Source organism: Chrysochloris asiatica, unplaced genomic scaffold (assembly GCF_000296735.1).
Source record: "Chrysochloris asiatica unplaced genomic scaffold, ChrAsi1.0 scaffold00078, whole genome shotgun sequence".
Lineage (NCBI taxonomy): Eukaryota > Metazoa > Chordata > Mammalia > Afrosoricida > Chrysochloridae > Chrysochloris > Chrysochloris asiatica.
Window position 1 is genome coordinate 5,618,761 of NW_006408596.1, and position 12,899 is coordinate 5,631,659.

At 38.6% G+C, this 12,899-nt stretch overlaps 1 protein-coding gene across 1 annotated transcript in view; it reads right to left on the reverse strand.

The window, feature by feature from the left end:
- ATXN2 (ataxin 2) overlaps window positions 1-12,899 on the reverse strand; it is a 170,041-nt gene that overhangs the window by 33,193 nt on the left and 123,949 nt on the right. Inside the window, exons 8-12 of the mRNA XM_006865425.1 lie at window positions 11,050-11,259; window positions 7,862-8,044; window positions 6,169-6,366; window positions 5,758-5,865; window positions 5,438-5,508 (exon numbers count right to left, since the gene is read on the reverse strand). Of these exons, the coding sequence (XP_006865487.1) occupies window positions 5,438-5,508; window positions 5,758-5,865; window positions 6,169-6,366; window positions 7,862-8,044; window positions 11,050-11,259 (770 nt within the window). The remainder of the gene's footprint in view (window positions 1-5,437; window positions 5,509-5,757; window positions 5,866-6,168; window positions 6,367-7,861; window positions 8,045-11,049; window positions 11,260-12,899) is intronic.

Sequence of the window (12,899 nt, forward strand, 5' to 3'; positions counted from 1 at the left end):
TGAAATGAAGGCCATGTTAGAAGTTCTAGCTTCTACATCTTGGGTAAGTCACCAAAGACTTCAAATAGGGTATAGTACAGAGCAGACTTAGAGCTTTGAGAAGGAACTGGAGGGGGTGAGTGAGGATGCAGAGAGAGAGCGAGCGAGATGATGATGATGAAGACTGGTCTGGAACAGGGGTGGGTTGGAAGGTCAGAAGTAGAAAGATCTGACTAGACACACGGTCCGTTAGGCCATCTGAACACATAACTAAAAAAGGAAACCACAAAACCAAATTACCTTCAAGAAGAGCAGAACACAAAGACATTAGTGAAATAAGCGATGGAAGTTTTTCAAGTCTGCAAGCCAGAAAAAACGCTATCAAGGAAAACACCCGGGACAGTTGAAGAAAATGACAAGAAAAAGAGAAGAAAAAAATGACAGCAAATAGAAGCAGCAACAGTGGACATGAGCAAATACAGGCAGCAGCACTCCAGAGTGGTTAAGAACAAGGTGAAGAGAAACCTGCACAATAGAAGAAAGGGACCACCTAAACCTGGAGGGGCAAGATTCCTCCTTGGGCATAGCACAGGCAAACTAATGCCAAGGCTTCACCACGGCGACCTTTGGCATTGGAGTGATGGCTTTATGTATCTTGAGCACCTCAAGCTTCACTGCATCACCAACACTGCTACAAAGTCCTCAAGTACATAAAGGCAAAAGTTGATAGGTACATTCACTGAGCCCAGTGACAATGAACATACATTCTAAAGCAGATTCTACAATGATCACATTTGGGCTTGAGAAAAAGTAAATAACAAGGTTATCCTATGTGGATGTAGGCCAAGGTTCAACCCCAGGTCTGTTTACCTCCAAAACTCTCACCATCAACAGATCAAATTGCTAGAACTGTTAGAGGGATAAAAAATTCAGCACCCTGAACATAGCTATATTAGAGTTTGCAGATGGCTCTCAGGAAGACAAGGGGGGTGGGAGGGACTTAGATTTCTGTCTCAATGAGAGACTGGCGATTTTTGTGAGCAAATGCTATTCAGAGTCATGGGTCCACCAAGAAGGTCACTCTGGTGACTCAATCATGGAACAGGGTGCAATGTGCACGCCAAATTAGCTACCAAAGGAAGATGGCCAGCTTAGTCATTTACTGGCCGTGTGACTTTAGGCAAATAAATCACTTTTACTTCCGTTTCCAAATATACACACCGGGATTATCAAAGAATCTGCTTGAAAAGATTGTTAGAGGAATAAAGGGTTTAACACTTAAGTACTTAGAGCAGTGTCTGATAGGTGTTGCTGTTGTTAAGTGTCGTTGAGTCAGTTTCGACTCATAACAACCCTGCGTAGGTTTCCAAGGAGCAGCTAGTGAGCTTGAACCGCCAACCTTGTGGTTCAAACAGACCTTGCAGTCTAGCGCATTAACCCACAGCACCACACCAGGACTCCATCTGATAGATAGGGGAAAAAATGCAAAAGCTATTAACATTATTATACCTGAAAAGCTCTTCTTTAAACATTAAAAACAGAAAAATGTCATTGCTTTCCAATGTTTGCTTATGGACTAATTATTCATAGGAGACTTAATAACAATTTGATTATTCAGGTCCAAGTAGTAGTAAGAGCAGAAGTCCTAAAGAGTGAATGTTTTAATGTGGTCCATACAACACATATTAGACTGAGGCCCCTTTGAAACATGTGTCAGCTTGGCTGGGTCATGATTCTCAATGGTTTGGCAGTTAGATGATGATCTCTCATGATGTGATCTGATATGATTAGCCAGTTAAGAGGATTAAGGGTAAGATGTAACAACTTTAGTCACATCAAGCCCTGAGGTTCCCCAGGGCTGTGGCCTGCGATACCTTTTGCTACAGGAGATAAAAGGATAGAGCAGTAAGCAACCTATTATCACCAAGAGAGAAGAGCTAGGAGTGGAGTGCAGCCCTTGGGCCAGGGATCCCTGTATGTGAAAGTCCTAGATCCGGAGGAAGATTGAGGCCAAGAAACCAGGAGACCTCCAAGGAAGGCTCGTCCTACAGCTGTTGAAAGGAGGTAGAGACCTTTTCACACAGCCAACAAAAACAGTCTTTCTCTAGAGCTGACACTCAGAATTTGGACTAACCTCCAAAACTATGAGAGAATACATTTTTATTTGTTAAAAACCATTCTCTTGTGGTATTTCTGTTACAGCAGCACGAGATAATCAACATACTTATGTGCCTACCTAGAATTTAGCAATCAAGCGTTAAGTAAGGCTTACAAAAAACTATAAAATGATAACTAAAATGTTTCCTATTAAATGAAGAAAGCTGAGCCTTTGAATATATACTAACTCTAGTGAAGATACTGTGGAACTGGAATAAGGACTGACATTTAGGTCAATAGAGGAGAAGAGAGGCCAGAAGAAAACACCTACATTTTCAACAAGGGCACTAAGGCAATTAATTCAACTGGGAAAAGAAGAGTTTTTCAACAGAAGGAATGGAGATAAGAGGATATATCCACATGTAAAAGGAAGAAGTGGGATCTTGCCACCTTACACCACATAAAAAATAAATTCAATTTAATTTAACCTGAATGTAGCTCTTGGAAAAAAACAGAGAAAACTCTCATGACCATGGATCAGGCAGTGTCTTCTTACTTATGACATCAAAAGCACAAGTAACAATAGGAAACAATAGAAAAAGTGTACTTCGTCTAAATAAACAATGTATGCTTCAAAGGGTACTATTAAGAATGCAAAAAGACAGCCTATAACACAGAAACTATCTCAATCCCATTATTTCTGATGAGGGACTTGTATATAGAGTATTGCTGCTGTATAGAGCCCTCGAGTTGAATCCGACTCACAGTGGCCCTGTAGATAGTTTCTGAGGAGGAGACCTTGTGGTCCAGTGCATTAACCCACAGAACCATACTAGGGTTCCTGTATATAGAATATACATTTTAAAAATCTTAAATCAGTAACAAAAAGATAAACAATCCAAATTAAAAATGAGCAACGAATCTGAATTAGTTCTCTAAAGAAGATACAAAGATAACTGTGTGGCACTAGACTGTGAGGTCAGTTTGAACAGCAAGGAAGGCAATTAAAACTCACCAGCCACTCTTTGGAAACCCTATACAGAGTTTCTATGACAACAACAGTACGCAGGGTGAAAAGATGCTCAACATTATTAGCCACCAGGGACAAACAAATCAAAGTCACAGTGAGATAACATGTCACAATGAGATAACATTTCACACCTGTTTACTAAGAATGGTTCTAATCAAACAGAAAGACAATCATGCTTGCAAGGATATGGAGAAACAATTGTCACACACTGCTGGAAGGAATGTAAATGTGAAAAATAGGCAGTTCCTCAAAAGATTAAACATGGAGTTACCACATGACCCAGCAATTCTACTCCTAGGTATGTACCCAAAAGAAATAAGAGCATATATCCACACGAATACTTAGACACAAATATTAATAGCAGCATTATTCATCATCACCAAAACACCCTAAATGGCCATCAACTGATGAATAGATAAATAAAATGTGGGACAAAAAGGGGGTACTAAAAGATGCTAGGTGTCCTGGTGTGGAGCTATAGGGTAAGCACTTGACTGCTAACCACAAGGTCAGTGATTCAAACCTACCAACTGCTCCTTAAAAACCCTACACAGTGCTATGAGTCAGAACTAACTCAATGGCACTTAACAATGACAGGTGCTACAACACATATGAGACTTTAAATGAAACAAGTCAGTCACAAAAGATGCATGATTCCACTCATACAAAACGTTTAAGAACAGGGAAATTTGCAGAGACAAAAAGCAGGTTAGTAGTTGTCTAGGGCTGGGGAACAGGAGGAAGAAGAGATGAGGGAAGAAGGGGCGACAAGGAAAAAAGTAATTTGGGGAGATGGATGAGGAAGGGGAGATGGGAGGAGAGACGGGGAAGAAGGAAGGAAGGAGAGACAGATGGTGGGGAAGAGGGAAGAGAGTGGGGAAGGTGAAAATGCACTAAAATTGACTGTGGTGATGGATGCACAAGTCTGTGAATATAGTTTAAAAAAAACAACAAAAAAAACTAAACTAAAAAAAAAAAAAAAAAGAACTTTGTACTTTAAATGACAGAACTGGGTATGTTAAACATAGGTAAAGAAATCTCTTACCAAAAAATACTAACTCATATGCTTGAAAGTAAACAAACAAACACTAAACAAAAAAAACTTTTCCTTGAGAATAAATTCAGTACCTTCAAAGGGTACTGGATGACTGTTAAAAAATAAACTGCTTAGGAGAAAAAGGAGTCCTGGTGTGGCACTGTAGGATAAGCACTGAACTGCTAACCTCAAGGTCAGTGGTTCAGACCCACTTATACAGGATCAGTATGCCCACCCTCAGGAATGGAAAAGGGAGAAGCAGTTGAGAAAGGGTAGACACACAGGAATTTTAACTGCTGTAATGTTTGACTTAGTCAGCTGAGTAATAAGTACATTCAATTTTCCTTGTATTATTTGCATGAATTAAGTATTACCTCAAAATTTAAATGAACTATGAAGAGTCTGGTGTTAAGAACTAGACTGCAAGGTTAGCTTGAACTGGAAGGTTGATGGTTCAAACTCACTCCTCAGAAACCCTGTAGTTAGGGTTCTTGAGTCAGAACCAGCTCTACAGTACTTAACAGCAATACCATTTAGAGTATTCAGGCTGAGGAGGATAACTGTGTTCAAGCATGGAAATAATACATTTTGAATGTGGTCAATAAGAACGAATCTAATGTCAAATTATTATGATTTTGTTGAAAGCTGGAACACAGGTGGGAAAAGGGATGTCTTATGCCTTTGATTTGTTCACCTTTTGATTCAGCCAATTTTATAAAGGGAGATAAAACCAAGGGTTTTTCCTCTAAGTAGCTAAGTGTCCAAATGACTCTGGAGTTGGTCTCAAAAATCAACTATGGTCTCTATAGCATGTTATAGTAAATAATGTGCGAGAACAGAGACGAGTTCTCAAGGACTGATGAGAATTTAGCAAAGCCTGTCTTCAAATGGAGAAATGATCTTATGAAGATTTACAACAAATCAATACATGTGTGCACAAAGGGTAAGTCTACAATGTTTCTCAGAACTGTCCCACAGTCAAGTCCACCTCCACACTCACTGCACCAGCTCTACTTAAACTGAGCTTCATGGAACAAAAGAATTATGCAAGCGTCAAATGGCAACCTATGTGCATGGCGGCTTTCAAGGTCAGCAATATTATCTCTTTTACTTGAAATCTGTTATCATTCTTTAGGAATCTCGTGATTTTTATTACCTCACTTAAAGCATACAGCATAGGCAAAGACAATTTTAAGAATGTTTAACTTTCAGCACACATCCTTCCATGTTTCTGAATGTACATACAATACTTAATTTTTGCATATTCTACTTAGTTAGTCCAATATGATACTTACCCTAAAATCATTTTTAAATTTCTTTAAATCATCAATCTGTTTTCTATGTTCAGAAACAATTGGTGATATACCTGTAAAATTAAGAACTGTTAGATATATATTTACTTCTAATATTTAACATAATTTCTTTCAGTAAAGAAAGTTAGGGATGAAAATAAAGCCGATTAAAACAAAAATAACTTCAATATGGTTAATTACGGATTTTTGGCATTTAAATAAGAAAAAGTACTGACCCAAATAAACTCTGTACTGGGCACGAGATTAGGCAAACTATTTCCCAATTATGCCTGGAGTAAAAAAAAAAACAAAAAACCTCTAACCTTTATTTTCAGCTTTTGAAAAACTAGGGGATGCCTCATTAGCCTTGATAATTTCCTTATTCCCTGCAGGAGAGTTCTGCCTCTGATCTTGAAGCCTGGAATCTTTAGCTAAAAGGAAAAAAAAAAAATCAAAGTCAGACAGGAGTTAGAAAATTCAAAAGGGAAAACATTCTAGCTTCCTGTCTTTTTAGAAATGAACACTTCCATTGAAAAAGAGGCTTTTCTACTTTGCAGATATATGAACCATTGGTAACTTCACTTATACAGGCATTTAAGATCCAGGAATGCTAATTCTGATAACTACACACATTCAACAATAGATGACAGACAGTAACAGTACTACTTAATTTAATGTCATTTAGCACTCAGCTTCACAAACAACAGCAGATTTGGAAAGTTCTCTTCACATACCCTCAATAGATGGGGTGACAGCTCGGTTGGATGCAGGGCTAGCAGCTGTAGGAGAAGCAGCTGGAACAGGCATTGCAACAGCTTCTGTCGGAATAATACCAGCTTGGGGAGAAGCAAGAACTGGCCCACCGGGAGTATTTCCAATACTGTTCTGTCTGGGAGACCTGGGTCTGTGAGTTTTAGGGGATAACCTTGGAACTAGAAGAAAGGGGAAAGTTATCCATTAAATTCTCCGCTCAAATATCACTTCTGCCAAAGGGCTAGGTTTCTCTGAAGTCCAAAGAAAGTAGCGCTCGCCGATCCCTGCCCCATTACGCTTCATCCCACCACCCTGCTTTCCTTCCCAGAGCCTCAGGAACAGTGGAGACAGTTATTACTGGAAAACAGCAATGACTAATTCTTAAGTAAGACTGAACGCTCGCTCCCTCCTGCCCCACAACGGAAAGTAGTAATTCCATTAAGATACAATCAGTTGTACAAGTAAAACACAGTATTGTAAGAGAAGCTGGAAAGTGGTTCCTAAGGCAAGAGAACCACTAATTTTTAAAATCAAGAAAGCAACATTATCTTAAAGAGCAGGACTGAAAACCTCATTTAAAAAAAAAAGCAAGAATGACAGCAGACCCCTAATTAATATTAGTGTAACTTCCTACTCCAAATAATATCAGGATAATCAGGGGCAACTATTATTCAACACTTGTCATTTTTCCAGTTAGTACAGAGATCAAACCTATTCTGGGTATGGCTCTAACTAAGAACTCAGCTTTATTCTCTTGCTCTATAGTCATGCTGTGAGTCTCAAAATTCAGTTCCAAGGAATCGGAATACTATCAAATAATTAAAAGTATAGCTCAGAGGAAAAAAATTCTTAAATTTTGAAAAACTGTATTTTGTTGTTAACCAGGGAAGAAAATTTGTCAATCATATATTACATAAAACGAAGTAGATAGTGTATATAAGCTAAAATCAGACATATATAAAGTTGAATACTCTGTCTTAGTTTAACGGTCTGTTTTTCTTTTAAAGGACTTGTGGACTGATTAACACAAAAACAAGCAACTACCACATGCCCCTGGCTCTCCAGATACTATGGATGCCAAGTAGGAGGGAATGTGACTGCAAAGGAGGCAAAACAGTCCCAGCCCAACTAAAAAATCTCATCCACGTCTATTTTTAACACTGTTAAGAGTGGCTGGTACTATACTCCTTAGACAAATTGCAGACAGCTCTGGCTCCTACTTTGGGTTGGATATTCCTGAAAAGGGAAGTACAGCTGGGAATCGGTTTCACCTTCAGACGCTATGAAAACACACTGTACTGTAAGACTTAAGAAAATGTGGCATCAAACAGTGAACATAGAAGACATAAAATACAGGCCCTTCAAATGGTACTGTGTGCTCATTTGTCTTATATTTTAGTGGCACTTAATAAAATTATGAAGTATATTCATGTTTATTTTCACAAAGAAATCTCATCACGATCCCATAGAGTAGACCAGCTTGCTGGAAAAACAGAAATTTAAAAGCATCGCATAATGTTTACAACAAACACAGTGAAAAAGTAATGTTTGCTTGGAATAAAATGTAGGCTTTCCATTTCCTGGTTATCCCAGCATTTGAGCTCAACCCTTTTGACATCCCATAAAAGGACAAATGGACACAGTCATTCTGCTGGAAGCCAGGTGTTTACCTACCCCCACTGACTACAGCCGACCATGTTCCCCCCGCGGGACTGGTCCTTGCCACCGGAGGAGTAGCTGCTTCACTGGGTGGGTTGTGGGGTACAAACTCTAGGCCACTGGAAATGGAACCCCTTCCAGCAGAAACTCTGTGGTTTCGAGGGTGTCGCTGAGCCTTTGGGGACATCCTTGGAGGCCCTAAGAGAGGAACAGCGAACGTATCAGTGCCCTAAAGTCCATCAGCACAACATTCTGTTACCCACGCATACAAACACACATACACTCTCTCATTCACGCCACAGAAGTAGCTACTTGATTTAAAAACAGATTCATATATCTTTTTGCCCATACCAATGTGTGAAATGCCACAAAAGTTTATGAGCAAAATTCATTTTATTTCCCTTCATTTTAAAATAAAGGGAAGAATGAAGTTGATGGCAAGAAATCACAACAATATGAAATCATAACCCTTCAGAGAATTTGTTTTTATCTATTATTTGTAGGTATATAAAAATAAAGAACTATAATCAAATATTAATAGTAGCTGTGGCTACATGATGGAATAGTTTTTATTCTACCCTGTACCTGTAGCTTTCTTCTCCAAGTATTTCCATACTACTTTTAAAATCGGAAAGGAAAAAAAGGCATTATTTGATGAAAAACTTCTAATCTTTATAAACCCCTGTACTACTGAGATGCATGTATATACCCTTCTTAAATTTCTCCCAAATCTTAAGAATAATCTATTTTTCCTGCCACAGTGATTAATTTTACAAACCATGGCTTAAAACAGCTCTCACCTGCACTGCACTGAAAAATTTCCAGAGAATGTGTTACTTATAAGACCAGAACAATTAAGACTGGGGGGGATATGGGCCATATGTGTTGTCAAAATTCTACAGCCTTAATCTTGCACCCTGTTAGTTATTCATTTCTACTTCTCACATAGCTTGCAGTGCATTTTAACAGGGCAACCAGGTGAGAACAGCGGACAGAATGGTTCTTCCTAAAGAACTTGGCTGTGCCCACACTCAGCATAAATACCCTTCTCTCCTTGAGAGCTAGGGTTCTTCATCCACTCCACTGCCAAACTCTTCAGAACATCAGCTCATGCGGCTAGGAATGTAATCGTGCACACGAGCTTAAGAATGCTAGCGCGCCATGTAACAATTTTCTACTGGAGATATACATCCTATCAAAGAATGATTTAAAAATTGGGTATCTGCCTTTATATACAGGCATACGTCAGAGATACTGCAGATTTGGGTACAAATAGCGCATAAAGCGAGTTACTTGAATGTTTGCATTTCCCAGAGCACATAAAAGTTACATGGACACTAGGCTACAAGTTTATTAAGTGTACAACAGCATATTTTTAAAAGCTGTTAAGATTGTGAGAATTATGAAAATGTGAAAGAGACACAAAGGTGAGCAACATGCTATTGGAAAACGGCACCAGCAGACTTGCTCGAGGCAGGGTTGCCACGAACCTTCAGTTGTAAAAACACAGTTATCTGGGAAGTGCAATAAAATAAGGTGGTGGTGGTGGTGGTGATGTGCCGTGGAGTTGGTTCCGATTCATAGCGACCCTGTACAGAGTTTCCAAGGCTGTAAATCTTTAAGGGAGCAGAAAGCCTCATCTCTCTCCCGCGGAACAGCTGGTAATCTTGAACTGCTGACCTTGCAGTTCGCAGCCCGATTTGTAACCACTACGCTACCTGCCTGTACTATTCCACTTTGCTCAATAGAAAAGAAACAAAAGTCCCTTGGCACGGCTCCATGAAATCATAACCTTAGGAAATTCACTCCTTTCAATAATATAATTAACTTACAAAATATATTCTCTTGAAGTAAAAAACAAAAAAAAATTTGCAATATTACATTTAATAGTTTCAATTTTGAAGTGGACACTTCAAAAACGCTTCAGTGCCTGACTAGAAAGCATTTTAATTCAAATCACTGAGAAAGAAAACTGGAAACACAATGTGCCTAAATATTGGAGGGTTGTTTCTCAAAATAGTTCAGCCTAATGTGGCAAACTGAAGATTCATGCTTTAGCTATTATTCCCTTGCGATATAAAACATCACTTCGTCAAACAATGAACCACAGCAAATATTTCAGCAGAATTTAACTTTCCCCTGAGTGGCCACTATTACTGGCAGTTTTGAGAAGGAGGCCAGTTTGAACCTAAGTGAAACCTGCTGTTCAAGAACAAACATCTCAGCCAAGAGCACTCGGCCCTTCTCTGCTTGTTGACAATTTACTTCAAAACAAACAACATGGCTCTCTCCAGGAAAGAGGCTTATGCAGAAAACTTCACAATTCAAAACACAATTTATACTGATTGTCAGTTTAATACACATATCAGATTAAGTTTCACACCAATATGTTGAAATACTCTCAAAAAGACATTAACATTTAGAAAATAGGCTTTAAATTTAAACAGTGCTTTTAAATGAGAATGTGACCTCTCTATACCACATCTATGCACTTGATTCATAGAAATGATGAATTTACTAACAAATATGGAATAAGGTTTACAAGATTTCATGCTTATTACTGACAAGGGCAAAAACTAAAAAACAAAAACAAACTACTACCCCAAACCTAACATATAGACAGCATTTTTATTAACTTGGTGTCTTAGGGTTTGCTTGGTTTAGCTGTGATCAAGGACTCTCACAGATTAAAGTAGCCTTTTCCTACATAACATTCAAAGTGAATGTTTTCCATCCTCAAGCACTTAAATTCTGTACTGAGCTGTAATCTGAAGTCAGCTGCAATGTCCTCTCAAGAAGGCTCCTAGGCCCCCACAGCTACCTGTGCCCTGGAGAAAGAACTGCTCAGCAACAGGCTCACAAGGGGTCCAAAAGCTGGGGAGAGAGCTCCTCCGTTTCTCAAGGCACATTACAGGGGAGCAAGCCCTGTGGGGAGTACTTTTTGGGATGGTAAGGGACATCAACACCGGGCGGAGACCAACCCTTTCTTACAGCTCAGGAGGAGTTTCATAGCTTCATACAGCACGTATCAAATTTCTCTCTAGTCAACAAAAGGTTAATAGAAAATAGCTTTAATAAACTAAAGTTAAAACACGGAAATTATAGGTTATTAAATAATGAAGAGGAAACTATTCTGTAATTATAAACTCACACAGGAGTTAAACAAAGACAAACAGAAACATGAACAAATTGTGGTATTGTACCTTCTGAAGACATGCGTTTAGGCACAGTAGAGACAGGAGCTGGAGAACCATGAGCAGAGGGGTGAGACGGGGGTCTGGATGGCCGCGAGGGGGGCCTGGAGGGTGGCCGTGTAGGGGTGGCGGCCCGAGGTGGCAGAGAGGTGGGACCTGACTGGTAGCGAGAAGGTGGGCGAGAGGAAGGAGATGGGCAAGGCGATGGCCAGGGGACACCTGACAGAACAAATGATATGAAGGAAAGTATAAAAACTAAAGAAAAAAATGAGGGAAAAAAGTAAACAGAAAAAAAAGTAAAATGACAAAAATGATTTCTTGTACATTTTAACCCTTTGAGGACAGTCATTTGATTTGTGCTAAGTTTTAGCATAACTTAACTGACATAAATTCACATTTTACTTGAACCTCCTTAAAAGTAAGTCTGTTTAAATGAATACACGTTCCCAAAGGGTTAATCAGGATCTACAAATACTACTGAAGAAGACAGTTAAGACTTTGCCTACTACTCTTGCTTCTAGAACTGTTTCTCAGTAACCATTTATTAAAAGGAGCCCAACATACATGAGATAAAGTTCACACAATAAATCACAGAATTTAGGAGTAAAATTATTGACTATATTCGTTTTAGCTTTTGAAGCATAATGAAAATAATGACTATTATATTAAATTCAAAATGGTGGCTCCTTAAATCATCTGTGCTTTTCATCTAGCACGTACTGAACCTATGGTTCAGTTTGAAGCATTATTGAGCAAGTGCCATTTACAGGGAAGTAAAGCATCAGGACTGCTTTCTAGAGTCACAGCAGTGACAACAGTTACTATTCATGGCCTTCTCAAAAGCTAGTATCTTAACCTAATTCAATTGCAAAAAAGAAAGGGGACAGTTACATATTCGTTCAAGAGACTGCGTAAGGAACAATGCAACTACAGAGCAGTCACCAACGAATAAATGAAGACTGAAGGATGCACATAGGTCAAAACAAAGCTACAACTGAAATGCACACACTACTTACCTGGATCTTAGGAACTAGTCCAGGTCTCCTCTCCGTAAGTTCCACACACTTGAGTATCATACATTTTCTAGAATCTCTTGTAGTTTTTGACTTTGAAACTTCAGTTCATGAACAATTACGGTTCTTAACTCAGGTAGCAAAGAAATTTTACCCCCAAAAACTATGTTTACAAAATACTCAAATGTGTTCATTTGGAGAGGAATTCTGGAGACAAGGCTCAATGAAAACAAATGAAATTGGAAACTTGGTGTCCTCTATTTTGTCTCTCATTTTTCAAATGGAGGCAGCTAAAATGGAGTGCCTCCTCTTTTCTATAAGCTAATCAGCTGACATACCCAAATGCTAATGTCAATTACAGTACCTTCATACTACCCATATATGCCTGACTTATAATTGTAAAAATTTACAAGCTATACAAGCTACATTCAACCTGGAACTTGTGTTTCTCTACTAAAAGCAGACATTTCTTTTGTTTTAACCTGTTGTTAAATTCATTCCTTTCTTCTTCACATGACCCTGGTTCACCTCTTGTCAGTTACCTCCAAAGTCCTTTCTCGAAATAAGCAGAATATAAAATATACTTGGGGATTTCAAAAAGTACATGGAAAAATTCTATTACCTTTTAATTCCATTTTTCCACAAACTTTTAGAAGCATCTCTGTATAAGCAAAGAGTTAATGAAAATGTATGACTGAGTGTTACATATTGTTTTCTATGTCCAAATACTTTTATTATTTAAAACAAGCATGTGCTTTTATAAACTGAGAGAACCTACCCAAAGTTTCCAATTTCCTCATATGTGGAGTATTTTTTGGCCAACTGTATGTCTTTGAGCTATATTTA